The sequence below is a fragment of the Sycon ciliatum genome, chromosome 1 (genome assembly GCF_964019385.1).
Source record: "Sycon ciliatum chromosome 1, ocSycCili1.1, whole genome shotgun sequence".
In the NCBI taxonomy this organism is placed as follows: domain Eukaryota; kingdom Metazoa; phylum Porifera; class Calcarea; order Leucosolenida; family Sycettidae; genus Sycon; species Sycon ciliatum.
Window position 1 is genome coordinate 59,193,882 of NC_088643.1, and position 12,500 is coordinate 59,206,381.

At 47.9% G+C, this 12,500-nt stretch overlaps 1 protein-coding gene across 1 annotated transcript in view; it reads left to right on the forward strand.

The window, feature by feature from the left end:
- The window catches only part of LOC135804630 (mitogen-activated protein kinase kinase kinase 1-like), a 21,837-nt gene that overhangs the window by 8,263 nt on the left and 1,074 nt on the right, over positions 1-12,500 (forward strand). Inside the window, exons 4-17 of the mRNA XM_065318544.1 lie at positions 706-1,094; positions 1,562-1,687; positions 2,015-2,128; positions 2,561-2,827; positions 3,323-3,680; positions 3,992-4,100; positions 4,273-4,336; positions 5,201-5,515; positions 6,421-6,542; positions 6,941-7,089; positions 7,485-9,070; positions 9,485-9,628; positions 10,283-10,577; positions 12,314-12,500. The exon at positions 12,314-12,500 is cut by the window's right edge and continues 1,074 nt beyond it. Of these exons, the coding sequence (XP_065174616.1) occupies positions 706-1,094; positions 1,562-1,687; positions 2,015-2,128; positions 2,561-2,827; positions 3,323-3,680; positions 3,992-4,100; positions 4,273-4,336; positions 5,201-5,515; positions 6,421-6,542; positions 6,941-7,089; positions 7,485-9,070; positions 9,485-9,628; positions 10,283-10,577; positions 12,314-12,500 (4,225 nt within the window). The remainder of the gene's footprint in view (positions 1-705; positions 1,095-1,561; positions 1,688-2,014; positions 2,129-2,560; positions 2,828-3,322; positions 3,681-3,991; positions 4,101-4,272; positions 4,337-5,200; positions 5,516-6,420; positions 6,543-6,940; positions 7,090-7,484; positions 9,071-9,484; positions 9,629-10,282; positions 10,578-12,313) is intronic.

Here is a 12,500-nt window from a genome sequence, read left to right on the forward strand (position 1 = left end):
TGTGATATGTGTAAAGTGTCAAGTGGGAGGTATGTAAAGCACACCAATTTCTAGGAGTAAACTGTGCGGTGGGGGGGGGGGGGGAGTAAACTGTGTGGTGGGGGGGGGGTGTGGTGGGGGGGGGGGGGGGCGTGTCAGCAAACCAGGGTAGTTAGATGGAAGTTATGATTTAGTGAAGACAGCTAGAGAAAGAGAGAGAGAGAAAGAGAGAGAGAGAGAGAGTGTGTGTGTGTGTGTGTGTGTGTGTGTGTGTGTGTGTGTGTGTGTGTGTGTGTGTGTGTGTGTCTGAAGTTATCTTGCGCCCTTCTTGATCTGTCTCATTCAGATCTTGTCCGCTATCATTGCTATAAGAGAAAATCTGTGGGTGAACATCCAGTGCATTTTCAGAGTTGCGTGCTTCTCTTGCGATGGGCGTATACATGGTACATGGTACATGGTACATGGTACATGGTGTGTGTAAGCATTTAAACGCTGAGTACAGGCAACAGTTATGGCGGGTGCATAAAGGCACATGCGTGGACAGGAAGGTGTGAAAGAGGACACATGGTCACATTACGTATAGTAGAACTTGCTGTTGTACATGTGACCTTTGTGGGCACCTGGTGTATGTGCTCATGTGACAGTACAATAGTAAGTTGATGAATAAAACATCAATGTGTAGGTGCTACCGATGATGATATCTTGTGTTAACATGTTTTCATTCAGCATCAGCAAGTCCCACGCCGCCCAGTTCCAACACATCACCGCCATCTGGGATCATGGTTAGTTCAACTTCATCATCATCTTCCCCGTCATACATACCACAACAGGGAGAACAGCAGCAGCAGCAGCAACAACAGCAGCAACAGGCTGTGCCACAGACTGCTAGCCAGCCTGAGAGCAAGGACATCGCGCCACCTAAAGAAGCCACGGATGAAGCTGACGCCATCTCTCCTCCTGATTCGGTGCCACCGCCTCTACCATCTTCCGTGGCATCATCTTCTTCATCGTCTTCATCGCCTCTCGCCACAGGGGTCCCTACAGTACTAATGCCATCACCAACACCATTGCCATCCAGTCCGGCACATGGTGCCGCTGGTGGTGCTCCACCACAGGTGAGCCAAACTAAATAGTGATTTGCTAAAGGTTGAGCTCGTGGTAGTACATGCATCCCATTCTGCCTCGAATTGAGGTTCTTTTAAAATCATTCACTCGAAGACGTAGAATTACCCTGCCTCGCCATCACCCATAGACAATAAGTTCTGTCGAAGACTTCTCTGATGATTTATGTTGGCCTGTGTTGCTATATTTGCTGCATTCCTAGTCTTCAGCTACCCGTGTACTTTGCATGACATTGTCCACTCTCCTCCTGTAGTCACTTGGTGTGAGCAGATGAGTAGGTCTGTAGATGTGTTATAGACTGGGGAACTAAGCAATGTCAAGATGCATGAAGCGGCACATGGACGTCATGTGGCGCGTGTGGTTACTGTGCAAAGACCATGACTGTACAATAAGGCACACTGTCTGATCCAAGATGCACATGGGTGGTGTGCATGCATATCTTTTCAATTGATGTGACCAGTTCCAGCAGCGTGTGGAGCGTGTGCTGAAGGCACGGCTCTACTTACTGCAGCAGAGTGGACCCAACTCGTTCATCATCGCCGGTGACTCCACTGATCAGAAGTTTAAGGTCACTATAGGATCTCAGGTAAGCCATTCTCTGAATGTTTCCTCGAGTATGATTCTGTGAATGGTTCACCGACTGCTGTGCAATTCCAAATAAGCCATTCTCCAGATGTTTCACCGAATTCGATTCCGTCAAGAGTTGGGCCAGTTGTAATCGGAGGACATTTAATACTATCATACCGAGCACGGGACTCAAACCAGGTCATGATGCTAATGCTGGTAGTAACATAGTGTGTGCCTGTTGAAGTGAGTGTGGGTGGACAGATATGTACAGATACATGTATGTATAATATTATCATCGTTGAAATGATGCTCTACTTTCTTCCTGTTCCCCGGCTGTTTTTCACAGAAATGTAGCTGCAGCAAGGCAAACTGCATCCACGTGCTCTTTGTCATGGTGCGAGTGCTGAAAGTCGAACAGACCTCCTCACTGCTGTGGTCCAAGAAGCTCCATAATTTTGAGGTAGGATGCACGACCAGATCTGCATCTGCGGTGTTGACTGAAGGCCGCATTTGTTATCGCGCCGGGATTATTTTTCGCTGGCTATCATTTTTATATTCTGCCATACCATTATGCTTACTAGGAAGTGCTGGTACAGTCTTTATCTCGTGCAGGAATGCCGTTGGCACCGGGCCTACCACATGCAAATCTCTTCTTTTTTCAACTTTGGGGTTTAGCAACACAATGTAAGCATGGAAACTAGCTGGTTCTCTCCATTCAGGCTGTATCCAAATACTTATGGACTTGATGGGTAGGGCCGTAGCATGCTGCCAGCCGCCGCACTAGTGTCAACTTTTGTCCCTGTGTTTAGGTGCATTGTGTACCTCCATTAATGTATGACTCTTGTAATTTCTTTCTGCTGGCTCCTGCTGCTGGTGTCCATGTGTGTCTCAGGCGGAGAGTTTACTTAACCAGTTCCGCAACCGGCAGGCGCGTCGCATGAACAACAGCAGTCGGGCCAACCGGCGCCACTCGACAGGCGTTGTGTCGCTACGCAAGCGGCCTCTTCAGCCCAACCGATCCTCGTCAGTCATTGAACCACGACCCAACGTCCAGCAGGAGAATGCAGATGAGTCCGGAGCTGCTGCAGCCACTGCTCCACTGGTCGTAGTGTCCAATACGTCTAGCTCCCCGCTGACTCGCCGCGGTTGTATCAAGAAGGTAAGTTGCGTATCGGCTACGGAATTCTTTGATGGGAAACCTGTATGAAGTGCCCAACAGCCAGAGGTGGCGAGATATTGTTGTAAGGGCTTTTCTTTAGGTTTGTGTTGCGAAAAGGATGTACGTACTGCTTCGCATGATTTGCTGTGATTCCCTTTTCTCTTGGAAACCAGTTCCATGTGAAGTCACCCCATAGTCTTCATGTGAAGTCACCTCATAGTCATGTGAAGTCACCTCATAGTCTTCGCCATTGGCTTATCTTAGTCTCACAGCAATATTGTTGTAAGTTATACTAGTATCCATGTGTACGGGCGTATGTGTGTGTGTGTGTGTGTGTGTGTGTGTGTGTGTGTGTGTGTGTGCGTGTGCGTGTGCGTGTGTGTGCGTGTGCCATGCATGTCGTGTGCGCGCGTGTGTGTGTGAGTGTGTGTGGTGGTGGTATTTTTCTCCCTTACATATACTTGAACTGTGTGTGTGTTCTGCTATATCGTGTAGACAGCAAAGGGAGGCGCTACTCCTGAGAAGGGCACGGCCAGCGCGAAGGGGATAGATGAGCGTGGCGAACATGACGAGAAGACTGACTCCGACTCCAGTGAGGATTCCAGGGACATCACCTCTGACAGTCAGTCTGCTTCTTCATCATCATCGGAGGACTCTAGTGCCGATTCTGCTGAGGCTGTCGCTGCTGCACTTGCTGCTACTGTTGCCAACGACGGCGAGCACCTGCATGACGAAGATGATGAAGACGAAGACGTCTGCCCTATTTGTCTTCTGGAGATGGTGGACGGCGAGAGCATGATCACATGTACCAAAGGATGTCACAACCGCTTGCACATGCACTGCATCAGGATTTGTAAGTAGGTGTGTGGGCATTTAATCGATGCTTGCATCCTTGCAAAGTGCTAATGATCTGGAAAGCTCTTACCAATGGTTTCTATCTGTTACGTTTGTGAGCCTTCTTTCATCATTATCACTGCTGGAAATCAGTGTGGGTGGATGTGTAGCCTGTGTCGTATGACTGAGCGCCTTGCCGTAATCTGTATGCATGCTTCTTGCTACCTAAACTGAGACAGTACTCTGTATGCATGCTTCTTGCTACCTAAACTGAGACAGTACTCTGATGATTGCGGCATTGGTGTTGTTGGTGCAATTCATGTACCACAGGGGCGTTGGAGCGCAGGAGACAAGGCGAGCCACTTCATTGTCCTCTGTGCCGCGCTGATTGGCCTGACTTGCCATCGCCGAGTGATGATGGCTCTTTGTCTGGTCGAGGGTAAGGGGACGACATACCAGTAGTCCTGCCGTGGCATTGTCTGCAGCCTGCACCTACCATCTGGCACACTTGCTCTCTAACTGATCTTTCATTTTACGGTAGCTAGCAGTTTTGTATGGAGCTTAAAAGTTGAATTTTCCTGCTATCTTCTTTTTGTGCTGAATGTTCACAGGTCTCAAACATACTCAGACCCGATATCGGAGCAGTATGCAGAGGCTGCTGCTGCATGGATCAAGGTAACTTCCATTGCTCCCATCCTATCACTCATCACTTATTGATTTTCACACTGTATGCTCTGTATGGCTTCTGACTATGACCAGATCACAGTCAGTAGCTGTAGTGTAGTACTGTTCTCATTACACTGATGCGCCTGGTAATGTTGGTAGCAGGTCCAGATTTCTCACTTTATTGTAAATGTTGGAGTTTGCGAGAAGTGGGAAATGATCCGCGCCTCGTCCAGTTTATTAACTTGGGAAGCTGGCAAGTTTGATGCATGTTAACACTGCCTGTCTGCATGATAACTCACCGTCAACATCCATCAGTGACTGGCCATGCATGTCTGCAGTGAGTCTTTGTGATACTCTCCGCATCCGATAGCCTTTGGTCATAAGCTGGGGTGTCAGGTGGCTGGTGCTAACCGATCATTACCACCATCGGTGTGAGACTATGAGATTAGGTGCTGAATCTGTGTGACACTTGCTCTAAAGCCCTGTTGGACACAATGCCTTGGTCATTTCCTGCGGTTCCAAGGATGTTGCAGGTCGTCTTCTTGCGATTATGTGACATGAGAGCTACTGTGCTATATGCCATCGATATTGTTCTCCTGGAGTTAGCTTCTTGTTGGTTTACTTGAGCGCTTGAGAGTGGTGTGACTTGAGCAGTCTGCATGTAGTCCTTTGGAAGTACCTACATGGACTACTAGATTGCAGTGGAGCGTACATTGCCACAAGTACTCTTGGACTATGACTTCTTCTAGAGACTTGTCTGCTGTGCATCTTAAAGTGTTGTTTTTGATCATTCTATCGGCCCATCTACTGAAGGGAAAACCGTGATGTGAGCTTGCTTTCAACTGGCTCTGTTCTTGACAATTCCCTGCCCAGGTGTTTGGACGTGACACGGTTGTATCCCTGTTCAGCCGCGGAGAGCAAGGATGGCTTACCCGTCAGAACGCTCTCGGACACCTGCAGCGCGATTTCATGTCCAAGATGATGGACTGTCGACGCAGTGCGACACCACAGACCTCTGACAGTGTCACCAGCAGCAGCAGCAGCCATATCAACCAGTCTCCTGAATGGCCGGTGGATGACCACACCCAGCTCTGGTCTGAGCCGGCCATGCAGCTGATTGAGTGCAGTTTGGATATTGTAGAACACTGTGTGATGGACAAGGTCATTACAGTCTACGATGCAGCGTTGGTAAGTCCGCACCTTATCGCTTGTTGCCGCAACGCTGCAATGCATTGATGCTATATTTCTTCTAATCCACTATGTAAATAATGCACTTCCGTGGTTTTAAATCGTGTCTCAAATATATCCGTGTCCATGAGCAACAACTAGAAAATTCTCCGTGTCAAATCCCCCCAACGGATTGTTTTGTGGGGTATGTTACTCCACAAACTCTGTGTTAACATATCCAAAGCCTTTACGTTTGAAAAGTTGAGACGATAATTCTCCCCTTCCAATAATTCTTCTATAATTCCTCTATAATTTCTCTGGCAAACTCTCGGTCATTTTTTTAGAGGTAATGAACTGCACAACATGCCATGGGAAGGCCACACCTTCAAGATGGGGACAACAAAGCTTACTTCTGCACCAAGCTATGAATGACTGAGTCGGGTAGATTGGGATTGTAGTGATAGGATGGATCCTGCCACTATACTGATGATAGAGTGTAACATAACGATAAGGGGCATTGTGTGTTGCTCCCTACATGGGAGCTCGTGGTTTTCCTGTAGACTTGAATTCTCACTTGACTGACTCACGGCTGCCATCCATAGCACACGAGAAGTCCATCGAACCTCTTCTTAACATAACAATAAGCAATAATAATTATGTAAACCCTCTCATGGCTGGAATTGATTAAAATTCGTACTAACAGTTCCTTCTCACTTCGGGGAGACCCACTTATGCATGCTGCACGAACCTCCATCTTCAATAGTACGCTCTGCAGCTTAGAAGTTGACTTCACGTCTATCTAGTACATGTATGTGCATCACCGTAACATGTCTACTTTTTTTCTAGTTCTGTGTAGCTGCACAATGCTGTAGTCATGTGGCATCATCCCATATGACTGTGGTTGTGTATGATTGTGCTATATTCAGAAATTCCTGCACACCGTACTATCATACGTACCAGTCACAAGTCAACAGCAAATAGCGTATCTCAGACAGAAGCTGACACCAACAATCAGCACAATCCTGACCAAGTGTGCCGAGTTACACAGGTAGGTGTACTTGTATGCACACACATTGCCTCCCATACCTGTGTGTGGGGGGGGGGGGGGAGGGGTGCATGTGTGCCTGCATGACTGTCACGTGTCTGTGTGTGTGTGTGGGGGGGGGGGGGGGGGTGCATGTGTCACGGCATGCTTGTCACGTGTGTTTAACCCTCAGTGTGGACCTCTTACCAAGATTAGTATACAGTATAAGCATGCATGCATGTGTGGGTATGTCAGTCTGTATACTTGCATAGATAGATACTCCTGAGTGACGATGTGTTGGCAAATGAAATCCCACCTTATGAGTACAACAGCCCTTGGACAGAGTGGTCCCAGCACAGTGCAAGCCGTAACCAGGCTGTGAAGTGCATGTGGCCCTGTACTTGCTTGCTTCCTGTGTTTAGGAGAAAGCGTGAACAGTCTATGAGGACTCTGCGTGAGTTCTGTCTGGACCGTCAAGGCAAACTGGCTCTGGGTTCCGCACTGGGATCCCGCCATGCTTCACTCTCACTGGGCGGTGTGGAATTCATCATGCAGCAGGTAGCAAACACTGGTAAGCAAAGTGATTTCTTATGTTCCAGCAGCTATTCTGCCAACACAGGTTTGTGCAGCAACGGGTGTGATAAAGTGGTGATGCCTATTACCCCTGCTGGTACAAACCTCTCTATTCCTGTTCTGAATATCTACTTGTTCTCTACTTGTTCTTCATCACCAACTATGCATCTTATCTACTTGCCGCAGTCGTTTGTTCATCTTTCCATCCATCCTGCATCGGTATGTCTGTATATCGGTATCATGATCGTGTCTGTCGGTATGTCTGCATGTCGGTATGTCTGCATGTCGGTATGTCTGCATATCGGTATGTATGTATGTCTGTATGTCTGTATATAACGTTATGTATGATTGTCCGTCTGCCCTGTCCTGTCCTGTTCTGTTTTGATTATGTAGATGAGCAGCGTCGTCACAGTGGCGATGGTTCATGGCACTACTGGCTGGGCAGAATGCGTTTCCTCGACATGTTACTCACTGAAGAGCGATTGCCGGTCTGCGAAGAGGACAAGTGGACGGCTGACGAGTGCAAAGACTGTGTAGCGTACGTAGCTTCACAGGCTTGCCCTTCCTTGCTGGATGCTGAGCAGCCGGCTCTCAACAGCATGCAAGTGCAGAGGGCATTGCCGTTCAAGCACATCATACAGACAGTGTTGTTTGCCCGATCAGCCATGAAGATCCAGCACATCACTGTCACGCGTATGTCACGGCGTGTCTTCTTGCACAGTGCCAAGTTAGCACTGACCTGGGGGCAGCCTGCTCGCTGCCTCATCCGAGCTATTGTGGACTGCTTGAGCTCACCACACTACAGCACCATGAAGCAGCGGCTTCGTGTGCATGATGATGAATGCGAGGACGGAGAGCGTGCCTCCGTGAAATATAAGCGTGTTCGCAATCGCAGCCGTGCCTTCTCACTTGCTTCGCCTGTTTCGCTACTGAGTCCACCTATTTCGGACAATGAGCGGTCGTTCTACGTACCGACCGGGCCCCAGCTTGATGACAGCGCAGAGTATCCTCTTCTATCAACTGATGAACCTGTGGATGTGGCTGTGGAGGCTACTCGTCCTCACCCAGTGACTACTAGCAGTGTTGAAAGTAGTGCTGTGCCCTCGCCAGCGCCTCGCTCTGGTCCAGCTAGCCGTGCCGGTACTAGTATGTCTGTTAGCCACAGCCACAGCAGTCTGGCTACTATGACACACAGTGATGTGTTGGATCTTCGCAGACAGTCCAGCGATGGCTCTAGTCAGGAGCACTCCAGCAGTATGAGCTTCACCCGTCCTGGCACTGGTGCTGATGGTGGAAGTGGAACCGGGCTGCAGCTGGTAGCATCCACAGAAGCAGCAGTGACAGTGGGCGGGAGAGGCAGCAGCTTCTCTTCGCCAATCTGTGTTGACAATGCTGGCTCCTTAGTACAGCAGCCCAGACCTGCAAGTGGCAATGAACACAGTCAGGCAATTCATTCCTGCGTACAGCCTGCATCTAATGCACAATCCACTATCCCTGCGCCGGATGCTTCTGGAATGATACTCTTTGCAATCGGTGATGCTCCTGAAAGCAGAAACAGTGAAGCAGCTAGCGCCACAAGTGACCTTGACTTTGACTCCAACTCCAGTGAAGAATTGAAACTGGGAACAAAGTCCTCTCCTGACATAAATGCACCACCTTCCTTGCCTATAGGAAATGACGTAACTGATGGCCCAGAAGAAAATACTGAGAACCGAAATGATTCTGTGAGAAAGCCAGGGTCATTGTCAAAGATCATGAGCATGGCCAACTCACCGGAGAGAACAATAGACCGATTTGATTCTGGCATTGAGTCAGATACCAGGCAAAGGTATTATGAGACAACATGTGCCCAACTGGTTGAAGCTGAAGTTGAAGCAACAAGTGCCGCAACTGAGGCATCGCTGTATGAAGTTCCTCTACCACCGCTACATGGTCTGGCACCACCTGATGAGCTTGTATCCATCCATGAGCAGCCTATGGTAGGTGTATGCTGCTGCCGCCGTTGCTGCTGCTGGTGCTGGTGGTGGTGGCTATGCTGCTACCGCTACCTTTCACAAAAGAACTGAATAACCAACAGGCTCTGTCCCGGCCCGTTTCCAGTGATTTATTGCTGGCTTTATTGTGTTTGTGTGTTGTGGGGAGAGGGAAGTAGGGAGGGGCATGCCCACTAAAATGAGATACAGTGCTGTGCACTCTCTGTATCCATGATTGATCCTGCTTTCTTACCTGTGCTTTCCACTTCTGCTGCTGCTGCTGTTGCTGCTGCTTCTGTGTGTAGATACTTCAGTAGTTGTACAGAATGATTCCGTATCTTAGATACCTGACTATTTAGTGATGCGATTTTCACTGCATTTATTCACTTCCCTTGTGCCGACTGTGATCTCGCCCTGCAGAGCGGAGAGCAGCCAGATGGAGGTAACAACATCTACATGGAGGGTGTGCATTGGAAGAAAGGACCGATGATTGGCAGCGGAGCTTTCTCCACAGTCTTCGCCGCACGGGATGTCGCCGTGGGAACACTAATGTGTGCAAAACAGGTTAGTAAAGAGCTGATTCAGGCAATGCTGCCATGCTTGGTAATACAAAGTAATCCATACCATAGACCAACGAAAGATGTTGTCTTGCCAAGAATACAATATGAAAGTCTATTATACATGTACGGTTGTGGCAAGCGAAATCCGACACTTGGCATACTGCACCTTGCAGTGTGCAGCCCCTGCAGCCCTACATACGTAGTACATGTGTTACATACAACTTTTATCCGTCTCATGACAGTACTCGTACTCATCACAGTCTTTGTACTAGGTTCACGTGAAAGGTTCAAAGGTGCTCGCAAAATGAATGGGCACTGGATACCAATACTCCATATATGTACCTAGTGTGTATCTATGCTGTGACCTTTCGACCTGTCTGGGATGCTTACAGCTCTCTAATGTACAAATTGGGTACAGTGCATTACATCATTGTTGCCCATTGGTGGCGCTGTCACCTATGGCAAGTGTCGGATTTCGCTTGCCACAACTGTACATGAATGTGTGCATTTAGTTCTGCTCATACATTGTGCATTTTACTGTAGGGGCATTGGTAGTACATATCATGTGCGGTGTACTTCTGTTGTACTTTCGGTAGTATGTAAATTCTTTCTACCATGTTTGAGCAACATCATTGCTTGTGTTTCCAACTGGCAATAGGTATCGTTTGTTCGCAACACAGAACCAGAGCAGCAGCGTGTGCTGCGTGACATTCAGGATGAAGTCTCCATGCTGTCGCGACTCGAGCACCCAAACGTTGTGCGCTGCCTCGGTGCGACGAAGGAAGCAACTCACTTCTACATATTTGTCGAATGGATGCCGGGCGGTTCGATTTCAGAGCTGCTGCGGAGATATGGAGCCTTTACCGATCGTGTGATAACGACCTACTTGCAACAGATACTGCGTGGAACAGCATACCTCCACGACAACAGGGTCATTCACCGCGATATCAAAGGTGAGTGTTGATGTTTTATATGGATGGGAACGCTTTAATCCCCACGATTTGACTGCATGATCATCCCTGCCTGAATTCTCATTATTTATCACAGTCATGACCAGTCAGTGCAGGCTGAGTGTTGACGCCGCATGTACTTGATTGTGACTCCACTGGTAACTGGCAGCCATGTGTGTACAAGTGAAGAGCTTGAGAACAAAACGCTGTATGCGCCAAATCTTCAAAATCGAGATTTTTTGACCCAACTGAAAGATCACATCGAGCTGAATTTGATGGCGAGGTCATTTTTGGCGAAAACGCAGTACATCCTACAGAAAACCCCATTCAAACAGTCGCTTTCAGAGCAAAACGCTGTATATCCGGCTAGGATTTTTTTTCAAAACGCAGTATACGCCAGTTGTCATAGTTATACAGTCGTGGGCAGCGCGCGTGGTGTTCAGAACGCGCAGAACACTGTTTTTTGTCATTTTTTCAAACTAGTTCGAATTATTTTTTTGAACGAGCGCTTGACTCGACTTATGGCTGTCAAATTAGCTTTCTCTTCTTCCTGACGCTGTCAAAGCTCTTGTCTTAGACATCAGCGTGGCGGAGGTGACATTAGATGGTATGAGTGAGCCAGTTGTTTTGTCTCCTGCTGGGAGCGGGCGTCTTGTGCCTATATTCTCACTCGGATATACTGCGTTTTGCCAAAAAGAAGGTGAAAAATTCAAAAAATATCAAAATCTGAGAGGTGTGGATTTTTGATGACATGGTGTTTGGGGTCCAGTATTCCTTCTGGTACTAAATCCAAATTTCCATTGGGATGGGATGTAAGACAATGTCAGAACAGAATTTTGACTTTACCCGAAAAGTGCCAAAATGGATATACCGTGTTTTGTTCTCAAGCTCTTCAAGTACTGGATTGCGCAACACATGCGCTAGTTCAGGAGTACATGTAAAAAAAAAGAGAGTGTGCAACTCCGCTCGGTTTGGCCCACAGCAGAATGTTTGTTGTTGACATCGACCTTTCCAGAGGTTATTACAAGTCTGAAAACTCTCTTATGGGGTATTCACACGACAGGCACTTGCACGTTTTACAGGGAGTGACATACGAGAAAAGTGACTGTGTGGATTCACACAGCTGCACTCGACGACAGGCACGTTTGCTTTTTTTAATGCTTTACCGACCAGTAGCCATGGGTATTTCAAATTTTCAAAACACACATGATAATTATCATGCAAAAATAAATAAAAAAAATAAAAATTATCATGCTCTAAAGAGCTGCGTAAAAAATCAAGTCTTGTTTCGCGCTTTTTGGTGTGAATGTACTCGTACACGCCACGGTTATCGTGAAAGTGGGCCCCCAGCTCGCTTTCACTTTTCAGCCACTTTCAGGCACTTTTCTCGTTCACAGGTAAAATACCATAGCAACTTTCCGGTGCACGTGGATTTGCCTGTCGTGTGAATACCCCATTAGCCTAAGTACTTCAAAGAAGTACATTTTACAAGTAAAAGTACAATCATACTGAGTAGATTTGTATTGGTGAGCGGGGAATAATCAATGTGACGGTCATGTAGTATCATGCACTGTTGTGCAAGTACAATCATCTACTGAAGTATGCGCGTAGGGTGAAGTGCAGGTAACATACCCACACACTCGTAGTTTCTATACCCATGCGTGATTTGGACGTGTGTGTGTGTGTGTGTGTGTGTGTGTGTTTGTATATGGGTGTGCGGATGATCTCTCTGCTGTCAGGCGCTAACATACTAGTGGACTCCACTGGGCAACATGTTCGACTGTCCGATTTCGGTGCTTCGGCACGTATGCAGGCACATCTAACTGGGGACAAGGAGTTTGAGGGTGACGGCCATGGTACCGTGGCCTTCATGGCACCTGAAGTACTCCGAGGTGATCCGTACGGACGCTCCAGTGATGTCTGGAG